This window comes from Pseudophryne corroboree, chromosome 2 (genome assembly GCF_028390025.1).
Source record: "Pseudophryne corroboree isolate aPseCor3 chromosome 2, aPseCor3.hap2, whole genome shotgun sequence".
NCBI lineage: Eukaryota > Metazoa > Chordata > Amphibia > Anura > Myobatrachidae > Pseudophryne > Pseudophryne corroboree.
In genome coordinates, this window is record NC_086445.1 from 446,594,437 (window position 1) to 446,609,857 (window position 15,421).

Consider the following 15,421-nt stretch of genomic DNA (forward strand, 5'->3'; position numbering starts at 1 on the left):
ACACCTACCACGTACAAACTCTGACCCTCAACACGGATTATATCTGCCCATAACAACAACAACAGTTACCCCACAACACTACCCGTCTACCCTACAAGCAACCACATGCACTACACACATTTACAGGCCCACTCCACACAATCAACTTAACACGCCCTACCACCACTCCAAAAACCTCACAACATTCTTCATCCTCCACAAACCCTAATCACAAGAGACCACAACCAAAACATCATAACTACTATGCCCCTACCCCTAATCCACCTACCTTTACACAAGTACAGCACCTATGCGCCCCCTCGACCATGCCCAACACCCCCATTTAAAACCAACCATACACCAAACCACACACACACACACACACACACACACACACACACACACACACACACACACACACACACACACACACACACACACACACACACACCCTCCCTTCAGACTGACACATTCACATCCTCCACACAGGACACCCACCACCACTGACTACAACTACATAGACCTTTTTACAGTACACCTCTACAATAACAACCCCATCCACATCTCCCCTTCTATAACCACACAGACAACACGTGCACAACCTTCACCATCACATTCCCTTTTGTCATACTACATTTACCCACGAACAAACCTCCCATTCCACCAACCCAAACTATACAACTACTATTCTACACCTTCACTTTTCAGTAGAGATTACGGGGGCGTAGCCCCTTACGACGGTGTGAAGAGCGCCCGTAGGGCGCGATGAATCACCTAGTTAGTGATAATTGCACCATTTTATACCTATGGTTTTCTTTTTTGTACATATGATCATATTCCATAGGTAATCTGTGTATATTCTTTATGTGCGCCTATATGGAATGCATACAGTTTTTTTAATGTTGTATCTATACATATAATAACACTGTAAGGGCTGATTCTGTACACTAAATATCATTTTTTTGGGAGAAATATACTTCTAAGGACTGTTTATGAACTATAGAGATGGAAACATTTTTTTAAGAATTTTTGTCTGTTCGCAAGAAAAGACTGAATACATTTTGATTGTGTTTTAACTATTGTATAGCTTAGTGACCTAGAAAGAGATTGAGATATGTATGATCTGGATTTGACATCAGGGTGATGACCAATAATGGAAAAACCAGACACTTGGCGTACACTGTGCAGGCTCCTCAAGTCCAAAATAACTATATGCATAGTATATAAATATATATGATTGCGACTGTATTTGCATAGAAAATGCTATGCTACAGTGTGTGGCATTTCAGATACAGAGAGAGCCGCAATTACACAAAGAATATAGGCATGCCGCATGTCATTTTAATCAACAGAAACTGCTTGTGTGTCTTATTATATTACTTTGTGTCTAAGACGCATTTTCGCAGAAAACAGAAAATGATGCTTGGCGCTACCAAGTCCAGCCATGGCATGTCGTGACTTCAAGGGCTGTTTGGCGAGACTGCAACAAGGATGTAAGAGGACACATCTGTATGCATAACCAATGAAGACATAGGGGTAAATTTACTAAGGTGAGAGTTTTTTTTAGAACTGGTGATGTTGCCTATAGCAACCAAGCAGATTCTATCTATTATCTTCTAGAAGCAGCTTGATAAATGTTAAGTAGAATCTGATTGGTTGCTATGGGCAACATTACTAGTTCTAAAAAAACTCCCACCTTAGTAAATTTTCCCCATTGAGTTGTTTTATGAAAGGTCACACATACACTTTTCTGGATAAATGAATAGAAGTCTTACCACGCCAAAAATACCAATTCCTGAACCTATTGTTGTCATTGTTGGAATTATATCAAATTTTCCTCCCTGCAAAATAAAAAATTTGAATGGTTTATTATGTATATTACTAGGCATTGTCAGACAACAGTGCTGTGGGCAATACCAGATCCACTCCAGAAATGTATAGTTATTAATTTAAAATGAAATCTTTATTTGTTTGTGCTACTGATGGTGTTACCTATTCAGTTTCTGGTGTAATAAATGTACAACTTATCATAAGGAATATCATCAAAGTGAAGTTAGTTTAGTATCCAAAACACAAAAAAAGAGCAAAAATGGTTAAGTGAAAAATAAAAACAACTGCCTTATATATCCTTGATAACATTATATAACTATATTTGGATTCTGCAGTGAGCACAACAGTTTTAATTATGTTTTGCTTAAATGAAGCACAAAAAAAAAGGAATTAACAAATCCTAATTCAATATAGCAACAGCATACCTGCACCGTGGGAGTTAGGGGGGGGGCGATCATCGTTCTCTTGAGGTGCAGAACCGCTTCCCCGCTGCAGGACCACCATCCTGAGGGACTGTTTGTTTAGCGGGGCATGGCGCCTTGGCTGTCGCAGCCGCACACCCCTAACGCTGCCTGAAGGTGATCATGGATGGTGAGTACCAACCGGGGGCCCCGCTAGGGGGGTCCCCCGGTTTACTGTGCGGATAATAGCGCGGGTGTGGCGACCGGGTCTCTCCTGGGGGGGACCCGCTATAGCCCCTGCGTGAGACTGGCTAATTTAGGGTAAACCAAGCATTTATGTAAGGTTTTACAACTTGGGAGACATGGCCAGTATAAATATACAGAGGTAGCTCCTGCGCCATGGCAGGGGCGGAGCTACACAAGAGCGGGCTCAGCTGCATTTTGGCGCCTTCCTCTGCATAGCAGCAGCAGCCTCCACAGCTCCTCCAAACAGTCCCTGGATCACTGGTACTGGGTGTAGAAGAGGAGAGCCACTATATCACTGCACAATAACAATCCCTCTGAGGGATTTTATCAAATTACAGTCTCCCTATGTGTACATAAACACGCTGACTGCCTCACTGGGGCTGTGCAACGCTGGGTGCGTCAGGGTCCTCTTTTCTGTGTCTCCTCTCACATGCACTAGGGCATGCTTGCAATGTATCAATATCAGGCTGTGTTGTATGTATATTGTACCTGTTTTTCCTGATTCACAATGGTAAAACAGAAGTCAAGCAGTGTATGTAATGCTAGATTCTCTCCTAGCTCATCTGACTCCTTATCATGTGAGCAGTGTAGTCAGCCATCTCTAAATGCTGATAACAATGTGGGGGAGAGTCCTGGACCCTCCTGGTTGGGGGCTATCAAAACTATGATGTCTGAAATGTCATCTCAGCTCACTGCAAATGCCAATATAACTCAGGAACTGCAACAAGCAGTGGCAAGTCTCACTGCTAAACATCCCCCCCTGTCTACTAAGGGTGCACATAAACATGCTTTACCTGCACTACTCTCAGTGCAGGTAAAGCATGTTAAATAATAATAATTATATAACATAATATATATATATATATATATATATATATATATAAAAAAAAAAAACCTGTGTCCCCATACTTTTGTCCCCAGCACCATATTATGTACCACACTATAATGCCCCAGTACCTGCTCATTGAGGTACTTATTGTTCCCCCCCCCCCCCCCCCCCCCCGTAGCCGCTGCCGCCGCTGGAGTCGCTGCAGACTGGTCGGCAGCCTGTTTCATGTGAAACTATAGAAAATGTCCCTTCCAAAATCGCCTCGACGGAGACAGTTATTAAAGATACTAGAGCCTCCTCTAGTATCTTGAATTACTGTCTCCTCTGAGGCGGCGGCCATCTTGAGAAGAACTTTTCAATAGCTTGCAGGAGCCGGGCAGCGGCGGTGGCAGGACGGGTGACGGAGGCAGGAGGACGGGTGGTGGCAGGTGGGCAGCGGCATGAGCAGCCCGGGCCCTCCCCTCTCTGTTAGAGAGTCCGGGCATGGGACAGCTGTGCCCGCAGCACCCCCCTGATGTCGGGGCTGCGCAGAGCCATATGGTTACTCAGTGGATTGCTGATGCTGATTACAAACGTAATGTGGAATATCTTCCCTTCACAGGTGAATGACTCTTTGGAGGTGAATTGGACGCATGGATTTCCAAAGCTACTGCCGGAAAATCCACGTTTCTCCCTTCGGGGGCTCCACCTGCTAGACGTACCTATCCCGGACCGTCTACTCAGTCCTTTCGGTCCTCCAGATTTCAATCTAGGGCCAGAGGGGCCTCCAATGCAGCTAGAGGCTCCAGAGGAAAACCTAAGAAACCAGCCGTTGCTGGATCTCAGGACCAGAACTCCAGTTCTGCTCTCGCTAAGACTTCAGCATGACGGTGCCCACCCACCCCGAGGAGATCTAGTGGTGGGAGCTCAGTTACATCACTTCAGCCACCTGCTAGACGTGCCTATCCCGGACAGTCTTCTCAGTCCTTTCGGTCCTCCAGATTTCGATCTAGGGTCAGAGGGGCCTCCAAGACAGCTAGAGGCTCCAGAGGAAAACCTAAGAAACCAGCCGTTGTTGGATCTCGGGACCAGAACTCCAGTTCTGCTCTTGCTAAGACTTCAGCATGACGGTGCCCACCCACCCAGAGGAGATCTCGTGGTGGGAGCTCGGTTACATCACTTCAGCCACATATGGGACAGTTCCTGCAAAGATGCTTGGGTAAGGGACCTTATCTCTCAGGGTTACAAGCTGGAGTTCGACGGTACTCCTCCCCAACGGTTTTTCAAATCAGGCTTACCAGCTTTGGAAAGTATGCATGGTACGCTACTACTGGCCACAAACAGGTTGGTCCAGTCTCAGGTCATTGTTCCAGTACCCCTACTACAACAAGGACAGGGTTACTACTCCAGTCTGTTTGTTGTACCAAAACCAGACGGGTCTGTGAGACCCATTCTGAATCTGAAGTCCTTGAATCCTTACCTGAAGGTTTTCAAATTCAAGATGGAATCTTTGAGAGCGGTGATCGCAGGCCTGGAACAACAGGAATTCCTAGTGTCCCTGGATATCAAGGACGTTTACCTACATATCCCAATTTGGCCTGATCATCAGGCCTATCTGAGGTTTTCCCTACTGAACGATCACTACCAGTCTCAAGCGTTACCCTTTGGCCTGTCTACAGCTCCGAGGGTGTTCACGAAGGTGATGGCAGAAATGATGTTTCAGCTCAGGGTCCAGGGGGTCAATGTAATTCCATACCTGGACGATCTCCTGATAAAAGCGAGTTCCAGGGAGCTTCTTTTGCTCCATATAGATTGCACTATCCAACTTCTGTCTCACCACGGGTGGATCCTCAATCTGCAGAAGTCGCGCCTGGAACCGTTTCAGAGACTCCTGTTTCTGGGAATGCTAGTGGAAACTGTAGCACAGAGAGTGTTCCTACCAGTGGAAAAAGCAAGAACACTCCAGGAAATGGTTCACATGGTACTCAGACTTGCTCGAGTCTCCATTCATCTTTGCATAAAATTATTGAGAAAGATGGTGGCCTCCTACGAGGCGATACAGTATGGAAGGTTCCATGCCAGACCCTTCCAATTGGACACCCTGAACAAGTGGTCCGGTTCCCATCTTCAGATGCACCGGATGATTCAGCTGTCACCCCAGGCCAGAATTTCACTCCTGTGGTGGCTACAGTCTTCCAACCTTCTGGAAGGCTGAAGCTTCGGGATTCAGGATAGGATCATCCTCACGACGGATGCGAGTCTAAGAGGATGGGGAGCTGTCACCCAAGGGGCGCAGTTCCAGGGCAGGTGGTCTGCCCAAGAGGCTCTACTTCCAATCCACATTCTGGAACTTTGGGCTATCCACAATGCTCTGCTTCAGGCGTCTCATCTACTACGGGATCGGGCGATCCAGGTGGAGTCGAACAACGACACGGCGGTGGCGTACATCAATCAACAAGTAGGGACAAAAAGCAGGGCATGCATGCGAGAAGTGTCAAGAATACTTCTCTGGGCAGAAAGAAATGCAAGGACGCTGTCCGCAATCTTCATTCCAGGAGTGGACAACTGGGAGGCAGACTTCCTAAGTCGCCACAAACTCCACCCGGGGAAGTGGGGACTACACCCTCAGGTGTTCCAACTGATTATCGACAGGTGGGGTTGCCCACAGATCAATTTGATGGCCTCTCGTCTCAACAAGAAGCTTCGCTGCTATTGCTCACGAACCAGGGACCCTCAGGCGAGCGCAGTGGATGCGCTGACTTCACCTTGGCCTTACCAGCTGGTTTACCTGTTTCCTCCGATTCCTCTGATCCCAAGGGTGCTCAAGCGGATTAGACATCAAAGAGTGGAAGCAATCTTGATTGCCCCATATTGGCCCCGAAGAGCGTGGTACATGGCTCTCCTGGACATGTCTGTAGAGGACCCTTGGCCTCTACCACTAAGAAGGGATCTTCTTCAACAAGGACCGTTCGTCTACCCGGACTTACGGCGGCTTTGTTTGACAGCATGGCAGTTGAGCGGAACATCTTAGCTCACAAAGGGCTTTCCAAAAAGGTCATTGCCACTATGGTGCAAGCCAGAAAACCTGTGACGTCAAAACACTATCATCATATCTGGAGGAGATATGTCTCGTGGTGCAAGGAATGCAAATATCCCTCTGCAGAATTCCACTTGGGATCCATTAAGATCCAGATTTCAGCTCTTTCCATCCTCTTTCAGAAAAAGTTGGCTCTCTTACCGGAAGTTCAGACCTTCTTGCAAGGGGTGCTTCACATACAACCTCCTTTCGTGCCGCCCACGGCACTTTGGGATCTGGATGTAGTGTTACGCTTTCTACAGTCCTGGTTTGAACCTCTAATGACGGTAGAAGATAAGTACCTCACGTGGAAAACGGTGATGTTACTGGCTCTGGCTTCTGCTAGACGTGTCTCAGAATTGGGGGCCTTGTCGTACAAAAGTCCGTACTTGGTCTTTTACGAGAACAGAGCGGAGCTCAGGACTGGACAGCAGTTCCTGCCGAAGGTGGTCTCTGCGTTTCACTTGAATCAACCTATTGTGAATCCGTCCGGTTCTGACACCTCTGCTCTTCCCGGAGGCATTGGATGCAGTGCGAGCCTTGAAAATCTATGTCAAGAGGACGGCTCGGATCAGAAAGACGGATTCCTTGTTCGTGCTGTATGCGTGGAAAAATGGTTGCCCTGCTTCAAAGTAGTCCATTGCTCGTTGGATTAGGCTTATTATCGAACAAGCCTATGCATCAGCAGCCTTACCGGTTCCTCAGTCTCTGAAGGCCCACTCTACTAGATCAGTGGGTTCTTCCTGGGCGGCTGCCCGTGGAGTCTTGGCCCTGCAACTATGCCGAGCCGCTACCTGGTCGGGACGAACACCTTTGTGAAGTTCTACAAGTTTGATACCCTGGCCAAAGAGGATACCCAGTTTGGGCAGGCTGTGCTGTAGTTGTCTCCGCACGTTCCCACACGTTCTGGAAGCGTTGGGACATCCTCATCGTACTAATTCTGTCCCCAATATCCCTTATGGATGCTAGAGAAAATAGGATTTCAAATACCTACTGGTAAATCCTTTTCTCGTAGTCCATAAGGGATATTGGGCACCCGCCTCCGTGCGGTGACTTTCTGCAGGTTCTCTGTTATGTGTTCCTGTGCAGCTGTTGCTGTTAATGTTTCCAGACTTTGCTGGCTAAGTTATGTATTGGTGTGCTGGTGTTCAAATCTCACCACACCTGTTGTTGTTATGTTTCTTCTCTCAAGTATGTCATTCTCCTTCGGCACTGTTTTACCTATAACTGAGTTGTAGGAGAAGGCATAGAAGGGAGGAGCCAGCACACCCAGTGGAAGAAATTTAAAGTGCACTGACTCCTTTGGACCTGTCTATACCCCATCATACTAATTCTGTCCCCAATATCCCTTATGGACTACGAGAAAGTATTTACCGGTAGGTATTCAAAATACAATTTTTTAGTCTACATTCTCAACTTCAATCATTAATCACAGCTCCTGAGTCCTAAATGCTCTTCTTGCAAAGAATCATGATAACGCAACGTGCCCCAGTTTTATAGAATGGTCCTCATCACTGTCCCTGCTCTGCTCCCCAATGCCAGTTATGCCACAGCTAAGGGGAAAATGTAAGCGATCATGCAGGACTCGTTGTGCACATCCACAGAGCAGGTCCTATGCATATGCAGTTTCACCGGGCTATGGCTAGAGCTATGCCTAACCCTAAACACCCCCCCCCCCCCCCCCTTCATCCTGGGTCCTAACCCTAAAAATGACCCCTGAACTTATCTTCGGGATGTCGACTGACGGTCTTCCGGCGCCAGTCTCTTGTGTCAGTTCCAATTGTCAATGTGTCAGTTCCAGCATTGGTTACATGACAGCTGGGATGCTAAACATATCCCGTTCCCCCAACATTGGGGGTTTGTGTACTAACCTGAATCAGTCCTTTAGTTGAATTGTGTGCCTTCGACACTTTGATCTTACCACATTTTCCTCCCACCCAGTGGTGCAAGTAGAAACATTTTCTTAGTGGTACTGAGTGTCGTAAAATGGGCATGGTCATGTGTTGTGAGGGGGCGTAGCAACATGCTGCTAGAGGGAGTGGCTACATGACACTAGCGGCGTGGCCACACGTCACAGCTCCTTTTTCTCTAACGTCCTAAGTGGATGCTGGGGACTCCGTCAGGACCATGGGGTTTAGCGGCTCCGCAGGAGACAGGGCACAATAATAAAAGCTTTAGGATCAGGTGGTGTGCACTGGCTCCTCCCCCTATGACCCTCCTCCAAGCCTCAGTTAGATTCTTGTGCCCGGCCGAGAAGGGTGCAATCTAGGTGGCTCTCCTGAGCTGCTTAGAATAAAAGTTTAAGTTAGGTTTTTTATTTTCAGTGAGTCCTGCTGGCAACAGGCTCACTGCTACGAGGGACTTAGGGGAGAGAAGTAAACTCACCTGCGTGCAGGATGGATTTGCTTCTTAGGCTACTGGACACCATTAGCTCCAGAGGGAGTCGGAACACAGGTCTCACCCTGGGGTTCGTCCCGGAGCCGTGCCGCCGACCCCCCTTGCAGATGCCGAAGTTGAAGAGGTCCAGAGGTCCAGAAACAGGCGGCAGAAGACTTTCAGTCTTCATAAGGTAGCGCACAGCACTGCAGCTGTGCGCCATTGTTGTCAGCACACTTCATACCAGCGGTCACTGAGGGTGCAGGGCGCTGGGGGGGGCGCCCTGGGCAGCAATATATTATACCTTTTTTATGGCTAAAATACATCACATATAGCCCTTGAGGCTATATGGATGTATTTAACCCCTGCCAGATCTCACAAACTCCGGGAGAAGAGCCCGCCGTTTTAGGGGGCGGGGCCTATTCTCCTCAGCACACGGCGCCATTTTCCTGCTCAGCTCTGCTGTGAGGAAGGCTCCCAGGCTCTCCCCTGCACTGCACTACAGAAACAGGGTTAAAACAGAGAGGGGGGGGGCACTTATTTGGCGATATGATTACATATGTGAAAATGCTATAAGGGAAAACACTTGTATAAGGGGTTGTCCCTGTATAATTATAGCGTTTTTGGTGTGTGCTGGCAAACTCTCCCTCTGTCTCCCCAAAGGGCTAGTGGGGTCCTGTCCTCTATCAGAGCATTCCCTGTGTGTGTGCTGTGTGTCGGTACGTGTGTGTCGACATGTAGGAGGACGATGTTGGTGAGGAGGCGGAGCAAATTGCCTGTATTGGTGATGTCACTCTCTAGGGAGTCGACACCGGAATGGATGGCTTATTTAGGAATTACGTGATAATGTCAACACGATGCAAGGTCGGTTGACGACATGAGACGGCCGGCAAACAAATTAGTACCTGTCCAGGCGTCTCAGACACCGTCAGGGGCTTGTAAAAACGCCCATTTACCTCAGTTGGTCGACACAGACACAGACACGGACACTGACTTCAGTGTCGACGGTGAAGAAACAAACGTATTTTCCTTTAGGGCCACACGTTACATGTTAAGGGCAATGAAGGAGGTGTTACATATTTCTGATACTACAAGTACCACAAATAAGGGTATTATGTAGGGTGGGAATAATCTACTTGTAGTTTTTCCTGAATCAGATAAATTAAAGTGTGTGATGATACGTGGGTTTCCTCCGATAGAAAATTATTGGAGGTATACCCTTTCCCGCCAGAAGTGAGGGCGAGTTGGGAAACACACCTTAGGGTGGATAAGGCGCTCACACGCTTATAAAAACAAGTGGCGTTACCGTCTCCAGATACGGCCGCCCTCAAGGAGCCAGCTGATAGGAAGCTGAAAAATATCCTAAAAAGTATATACACACATACTGGTGTTATACTACGACCAGCAATCGCCTCAGCCTGGATGTGCAGCGCTGGGGGGGCTTGGTCGGATTTCCTGACTGAAAATATTGATACCCTTGACAGGAACAATATTTTATTGACTATAGAGCATTTTAAGGATGCATTTCTATATATGCGAGATGCGCAGAGGGATATTTGCATTCTGGCATCAAGAGTAGATGTGATGTCCATATCTGCCAGACGATGTTTATAGACACGACAGTGGTCAGGTGATGCAGATTCCAGACGGCACATGGAAGTATTGCCGTATAAAGGGGCGGTCCATCGGACCTGGTGGCCATGACAACAGCTGGAAAATCCACTTTTGTTACCCCAAGTCACATCTCAGCAGAAAAGGACACAGTCTTTTCAGTCTCAGTCCTTTCGTACCCATAAAGGCAGGCGGGCAAAAGGCCAGTCATATCTGCCCAGGGTTAGAGGAAAGGGAAGAAGACTGCAGCAGGCAGCCCATTCCCAGGAACAGAAGTCCTCCACAGCTTCTGCCAAGTCCGCAGCATGACGCTGGGGCCATACAAGCGGACTCAGGTGCGGTGGGGGGTCATCTCAAGAGTTTCAGCACGCAGTGGGCTCACTCGCAAGTGGACTCCTGGATCCTACACGTAGTATCCCAGGTGTACATTGGAAATTCGAGACGTCTTCCCCTCACAAGTTCCTGAAGTCTGCTTTACCAACGTCTCCCTCCGACAGGGAGGCAGTATTGGGAAAAAATTCACAGGCTGTATTCCCAGCAGGTGATAATCAAAGTACCCCTCCTACAACAAGGGAAGGGGTATTATTCCACACTATATTGTGGTACTGAAACCAAACGGCTCGGTGAGAGCTAAAAGATTTGAACAATTACATACAAGGGTTCAAATCAAGATGGAGTCACTCAGAGCAGTGATAGCGAACCAGGACGATATGGTGTCACTGGATATCAGGGACGCTTACCTACATGTCCAAATTTTGCCCTTCTCACCAAGGGTATCTCAGGTTCGTGGTACAGAACTGTCACTATCAGTTCAGACGCTGCCGTTTGGATTGTCCACGGCACCCCGGGTCTTTACCATGGTAATGGCCGAAATGATGATTCTTCCTAAAAGAAATATGGACGCTTTCCTGATAAGGGCAAGGTCCAGAGAACAGTTGGCGGTCGGAGTAGCACTATCTCAAGTAGTTCTACGACAGCACGAGTGGTTTCTAAATATTCCAAAATCGCAGCTTTTCCGACGACACGTCTAATGTTCCTAGGAATGATTCTGGACACAGTCCAGAAAAGGATGTTTTCTCCCGGAGAAGAAGGCCAGGGAGTTATCCGAGCTAGTCAGGAACCTCCTAAAACCAGGAAAAGTATCAGTGCATCATTGCACAAGGGTCCTGTGAAAAATGGTGGTTTCTTACAAAGCGATCCCATTCGGTAGATTTCACGCAAGAACCTTTCAGTGGAATCTGCTGGGAAAATGGTCCGGATCGCATCTTCAGATGCATCAGCGGATAACCCTGTCTCCAAGGACAAGGGTGTTTTCTTCTGCGGTGGCTGCAGAGTGCTCATCTATGAAAGGGCCGCAGATTCGACATTCAGGACTGGGTCCTGGTGACCACGGATGCCAGCCTGAGTGGCTGGGGAGCAGTCACACAAGGAAAAAATTTCCAGGGAGTGTGATCAAGTCTGGAGACTTCTCTCCACATAAATATACTGGAGCTAAGGGCAATTTACAAGGCTCTAAGCTTAGCAAGACCTCTGCTTCAAGGTCAGCCGGTATTGATCCAGTGGGACAACATCACGGCAGTCGCCCACGTAAACAGACAGGGCGGCACATGAAGCAGGAGGGAAATGGCAGAAACTGCAAGGATTCTTCGCTGGGCGAAAAATCATGTGATAACACTCTCAGCAGTGTTAATTCCGGGAGTGGAAAACTGGGAAGCAGACTTCCTCAGCAGGCATAACCTCCACCCGGGAGAGCGGGGACTTCAGCGGGAAGTCTTCCACATGATTGTAAACCGTTGGGAAAAACCAAAGGTGGACATGATGGCGTCCCGCCTGAACAAAAAACTAGACAGATATTGCGCCAGGTCAAGGGACCCTCAGGCAATAGCGGTGGACGCTCTGGTAACACTGTGGGTGTACCAGTCAGGGTATGTGTTCCCTCCTATGCATCTCATACCAAAAGTACTGAGAATCATAAGAAGGAGATGAGTAAGAACGATACTCGTGGTTCCGGATGGGTCAAGAAGGACTTGGTACCCGGAACTTCAAGAGATGCTCACGGAAGAACCGTGGCCTCTACCCTTAAGAGAGGACCTGCTCCAGCAGGGGCCTTGTCTGTTCCAAGACTTACCGCGGCTGCGTTTGACGGCATGGCAGTTGAACGCCGGATCCTGAAAGGGCATTCCAGATGAAGTCATCCCTACCCTGGTCGAAGCCAGGAAGGATGTAATCGCAAAACATTTTCACCGCATTGGGCGAAAATATGTTGCGTGGTGTGAGGCCAAGAAGGTCCCTACAGAGGAATTCCAACTGGGTCGTTTCCTACATTTCCTGAAAACAGGACTGTCTATGGGCCTAAAATTAGGGTCCATTAAGGTTCAAATTTCGACCCTGTCGAATTTCTTCCAGAAAGAACTGGCTTCAGTGCCTGAAGTTCAGACGTTTGTAAAAGGGGTACTGCATATACAGCCTCCTTTTGTGCCCCCAGTGGCACCTTGGGATCTCAATGTTGTTTTGAGTTTCCTAAAGTCACATTGGTTGGATCCACTCACCACTGTGGTATTAAAATATTTCACATGGAAGGTGAAGATTCTATTAGCCCTGGCTTCAGCCAGGCGTGTGTCAGAATGGGCGGCTTTATCATATAAAAGCCCTTACTTAATTTTTTATTCTGACAGGGCAGAATTGAGTACTCGTCCTCAATTTCTCCTTAAGGTGTTTTCTGTTTTTCACATGAACCAACCTATTGTGGTACCTGCGGCTACTAGGGACTTGGAGGACTCCAAGTTACTTGACGTTGTCAGGGCCCTGAAAATATATGTTTCCAGGACGACTGGAGTCAGAAAATCTGACTCGCTGTTTAGCCTGTATGCACCCAACAAGATGGGTGTTCCTGCTTCTAAGCAGACGGTTGCTCGCTGGATTTGTAGTACAATTCAGCTTGCACATTCTGTGGCAGGCTTGCCACAGCCAAAATCAGTAAAAGCTTATTCCACAAGGAAGTGGGCTCATCTTGGGCGGCTGCCCGAGGTGTCTCGGCTTTACAACTTTGCCGAGCTGCTACTTGGTCAGGGGCACACCCTGACTGAGGAGGACCTGGAGTTCTCTCTTTCGGTGCTGCAGAGTCATCCGCACTCTCCCGCCCGTTTGGGAGCTTTGGTATAATCCCCATGGTCCTGACGGAGTCCCCAGCATCCACTTAGGATGTTAGAGAAAATAAGAATTTACTTACCGATAATTCTATTTCTCGTAGTCCGTAGTGGATGCTGGGCGCCCATCCCAAGTGCGGATTGTCTGCAATACTTGTACATAGTTATTGTTACAAAAATCGGGTTATTCTTGTTGTGAGCCATCTTTTCAGAGGCTCCTTCGTTGTTATCATACTGTTAACTGGGTTCAGATCACAGGTTGTACGGTGTGATTGGTGTGGCTGGTATGAGTCTTACCCGGGATTCAATATCCTTCCTTATTATGCACGCTCGTCCGGGCACAGTATCCTAACTGAGGCTTGGAGGAGGGTCATAGGGGGAGGAGCCAGTGCACACCACCTGATCCTAAAGCTTTTATTATTGTGCCCTGTCTCCTGCGGAGCCGCTAAACCCCATGGTCCTGACGGAGTCCCCAGCATCCACTACGGACTACGAGAAATAGAATTATCGGTAAGTAAATTCTTATTTTTTTTTTATCTGGAGGCAAGGCTAAAAATATATAGTAATGCCTCCAGTATATTAGAAATATATAGTGATACCTCCAGTATAATAGAAAAATATAGTAGTGCCCCCAATTTAATAACAATATATAGTAATGCCTCCATTATAACAGGAAAATACAGCCACTGTCACACTCCCAGTAACCCTGACAAAGTGGGAGGAGCCGTCAGGCTGCTAAGCACCATGGTCTTGTTGCTTTGTGGCACATTATAATTGTGGTAATGGCAAAGTGTGTGGTAGTGGGTACTGCGTACCCGCTGCCAAATTCTTAAGGGTACTCCGTACCCGAGCGGACCCGCATACTTGCACCACTGCTCCCACCTTTAACCACTATTTGGGAAAATCCGAACTTCACAGGTTTTTCAGACAATGCACATTTTAGTGATGCCAGAAATATGGTTCTAGATTAGTATCCAACCGTAAATATTGAGAAAAAGATGCGGGGAGCAGAAAATGCGATCGCCTCTGCCTGTTGCGGGGGATGGGTGGGGGGCGGACAACGCCTCGTTTCAGGAGATGGAGCGTTGCGGGAGCGGTGCGGAGTGAGCGGGGGCGGCCAAACGGGGGCGTGAACACGGTGGCTGCGTGACGTCACATGCAGCCGTCGTGATCGGGAAGATGGCGGTGGGCCTCCTGCAGGCGCGGCTTCCTTAGTTCGCAATTTCTGCTTGTTCAATGGGGGGAGGCTCCGGTCAGCATGCTGGGTGGCCTTGCCCAGCGATGGGCGGCCCCCAGCATGCACTCCAAAGGATTTCAAAAATTCTGCTAATTAACAAAATTTGCAATCCTTACTGAATTAGGCCCTTTATCCCTTTGTTAAATCAGAGGTGGTGATAAGTTTAACATCCAGGCGGACAATCGCCAATGGGACTGTACATATTTATTTTATTCTGATCCTATCCAAGGAATTGGTGTATTTTCCTATCTGTACAGACCCAGGCAGCTTTTTCTAGCGCAAAGGTATGGTGCATACTCAATTATATTTTCACACATCTGCAAAGGCATTGGGTACATCTCTGAATCAGGATCATAGAAAAAAAACAACCCTCAATTGTGCATTTATCTGCAGTTGCATTCCTTAGCTCATGTACTTTAATATTTAGATTCCCCCTAAGAAACTTTCTATTTATTACATGGAAATTAAATTCATTTAATGCCAAGGCTGCTGGCAGTGGTGGCTGTGGGAGAATAATTCTTCTTGTGACATGGGAATGATAAGCATTTCCAGTTGTGGCTGGCTAGGGAGAAACAGGCATGTAGTGAATGTGAGTGCTGGATGCCGGAAGGAGGTTAGGGTGCTCACTCATAAGCTTAAAACATGCATTTTGGTAGAAAGGTAAGTGATATTTATTGTGGCAAAAACTGACAGTGACAATGTGTCAGTGGA

General features: G+C 47.7%; 1 protein-coding gene across 2 annotated transcripts in view; it reads right to left on the bottom strand.

Moving 5' to 3' along the window:
• P2RX1 (purinergic receptor P2X 1) overlaps positions 1-15,421 on the bottom strand; it is a 321,106-nt gene that overhangs the window by 29,003 nt on the left and 276,682 nt on the right. For both annotated transcript variants that reach the window (XM_063953695.1, XM_063953694.1), the window contains one exon: positions 1,755-1,820. In XM_063953695.1, coding sequence (XP_063809765.1) covers positions 1,755-1,820 — 66 coding nt within the window. The remainder of the gene's footprint in view (positions 1-1,754; positions 1,821-15,421) is intronic.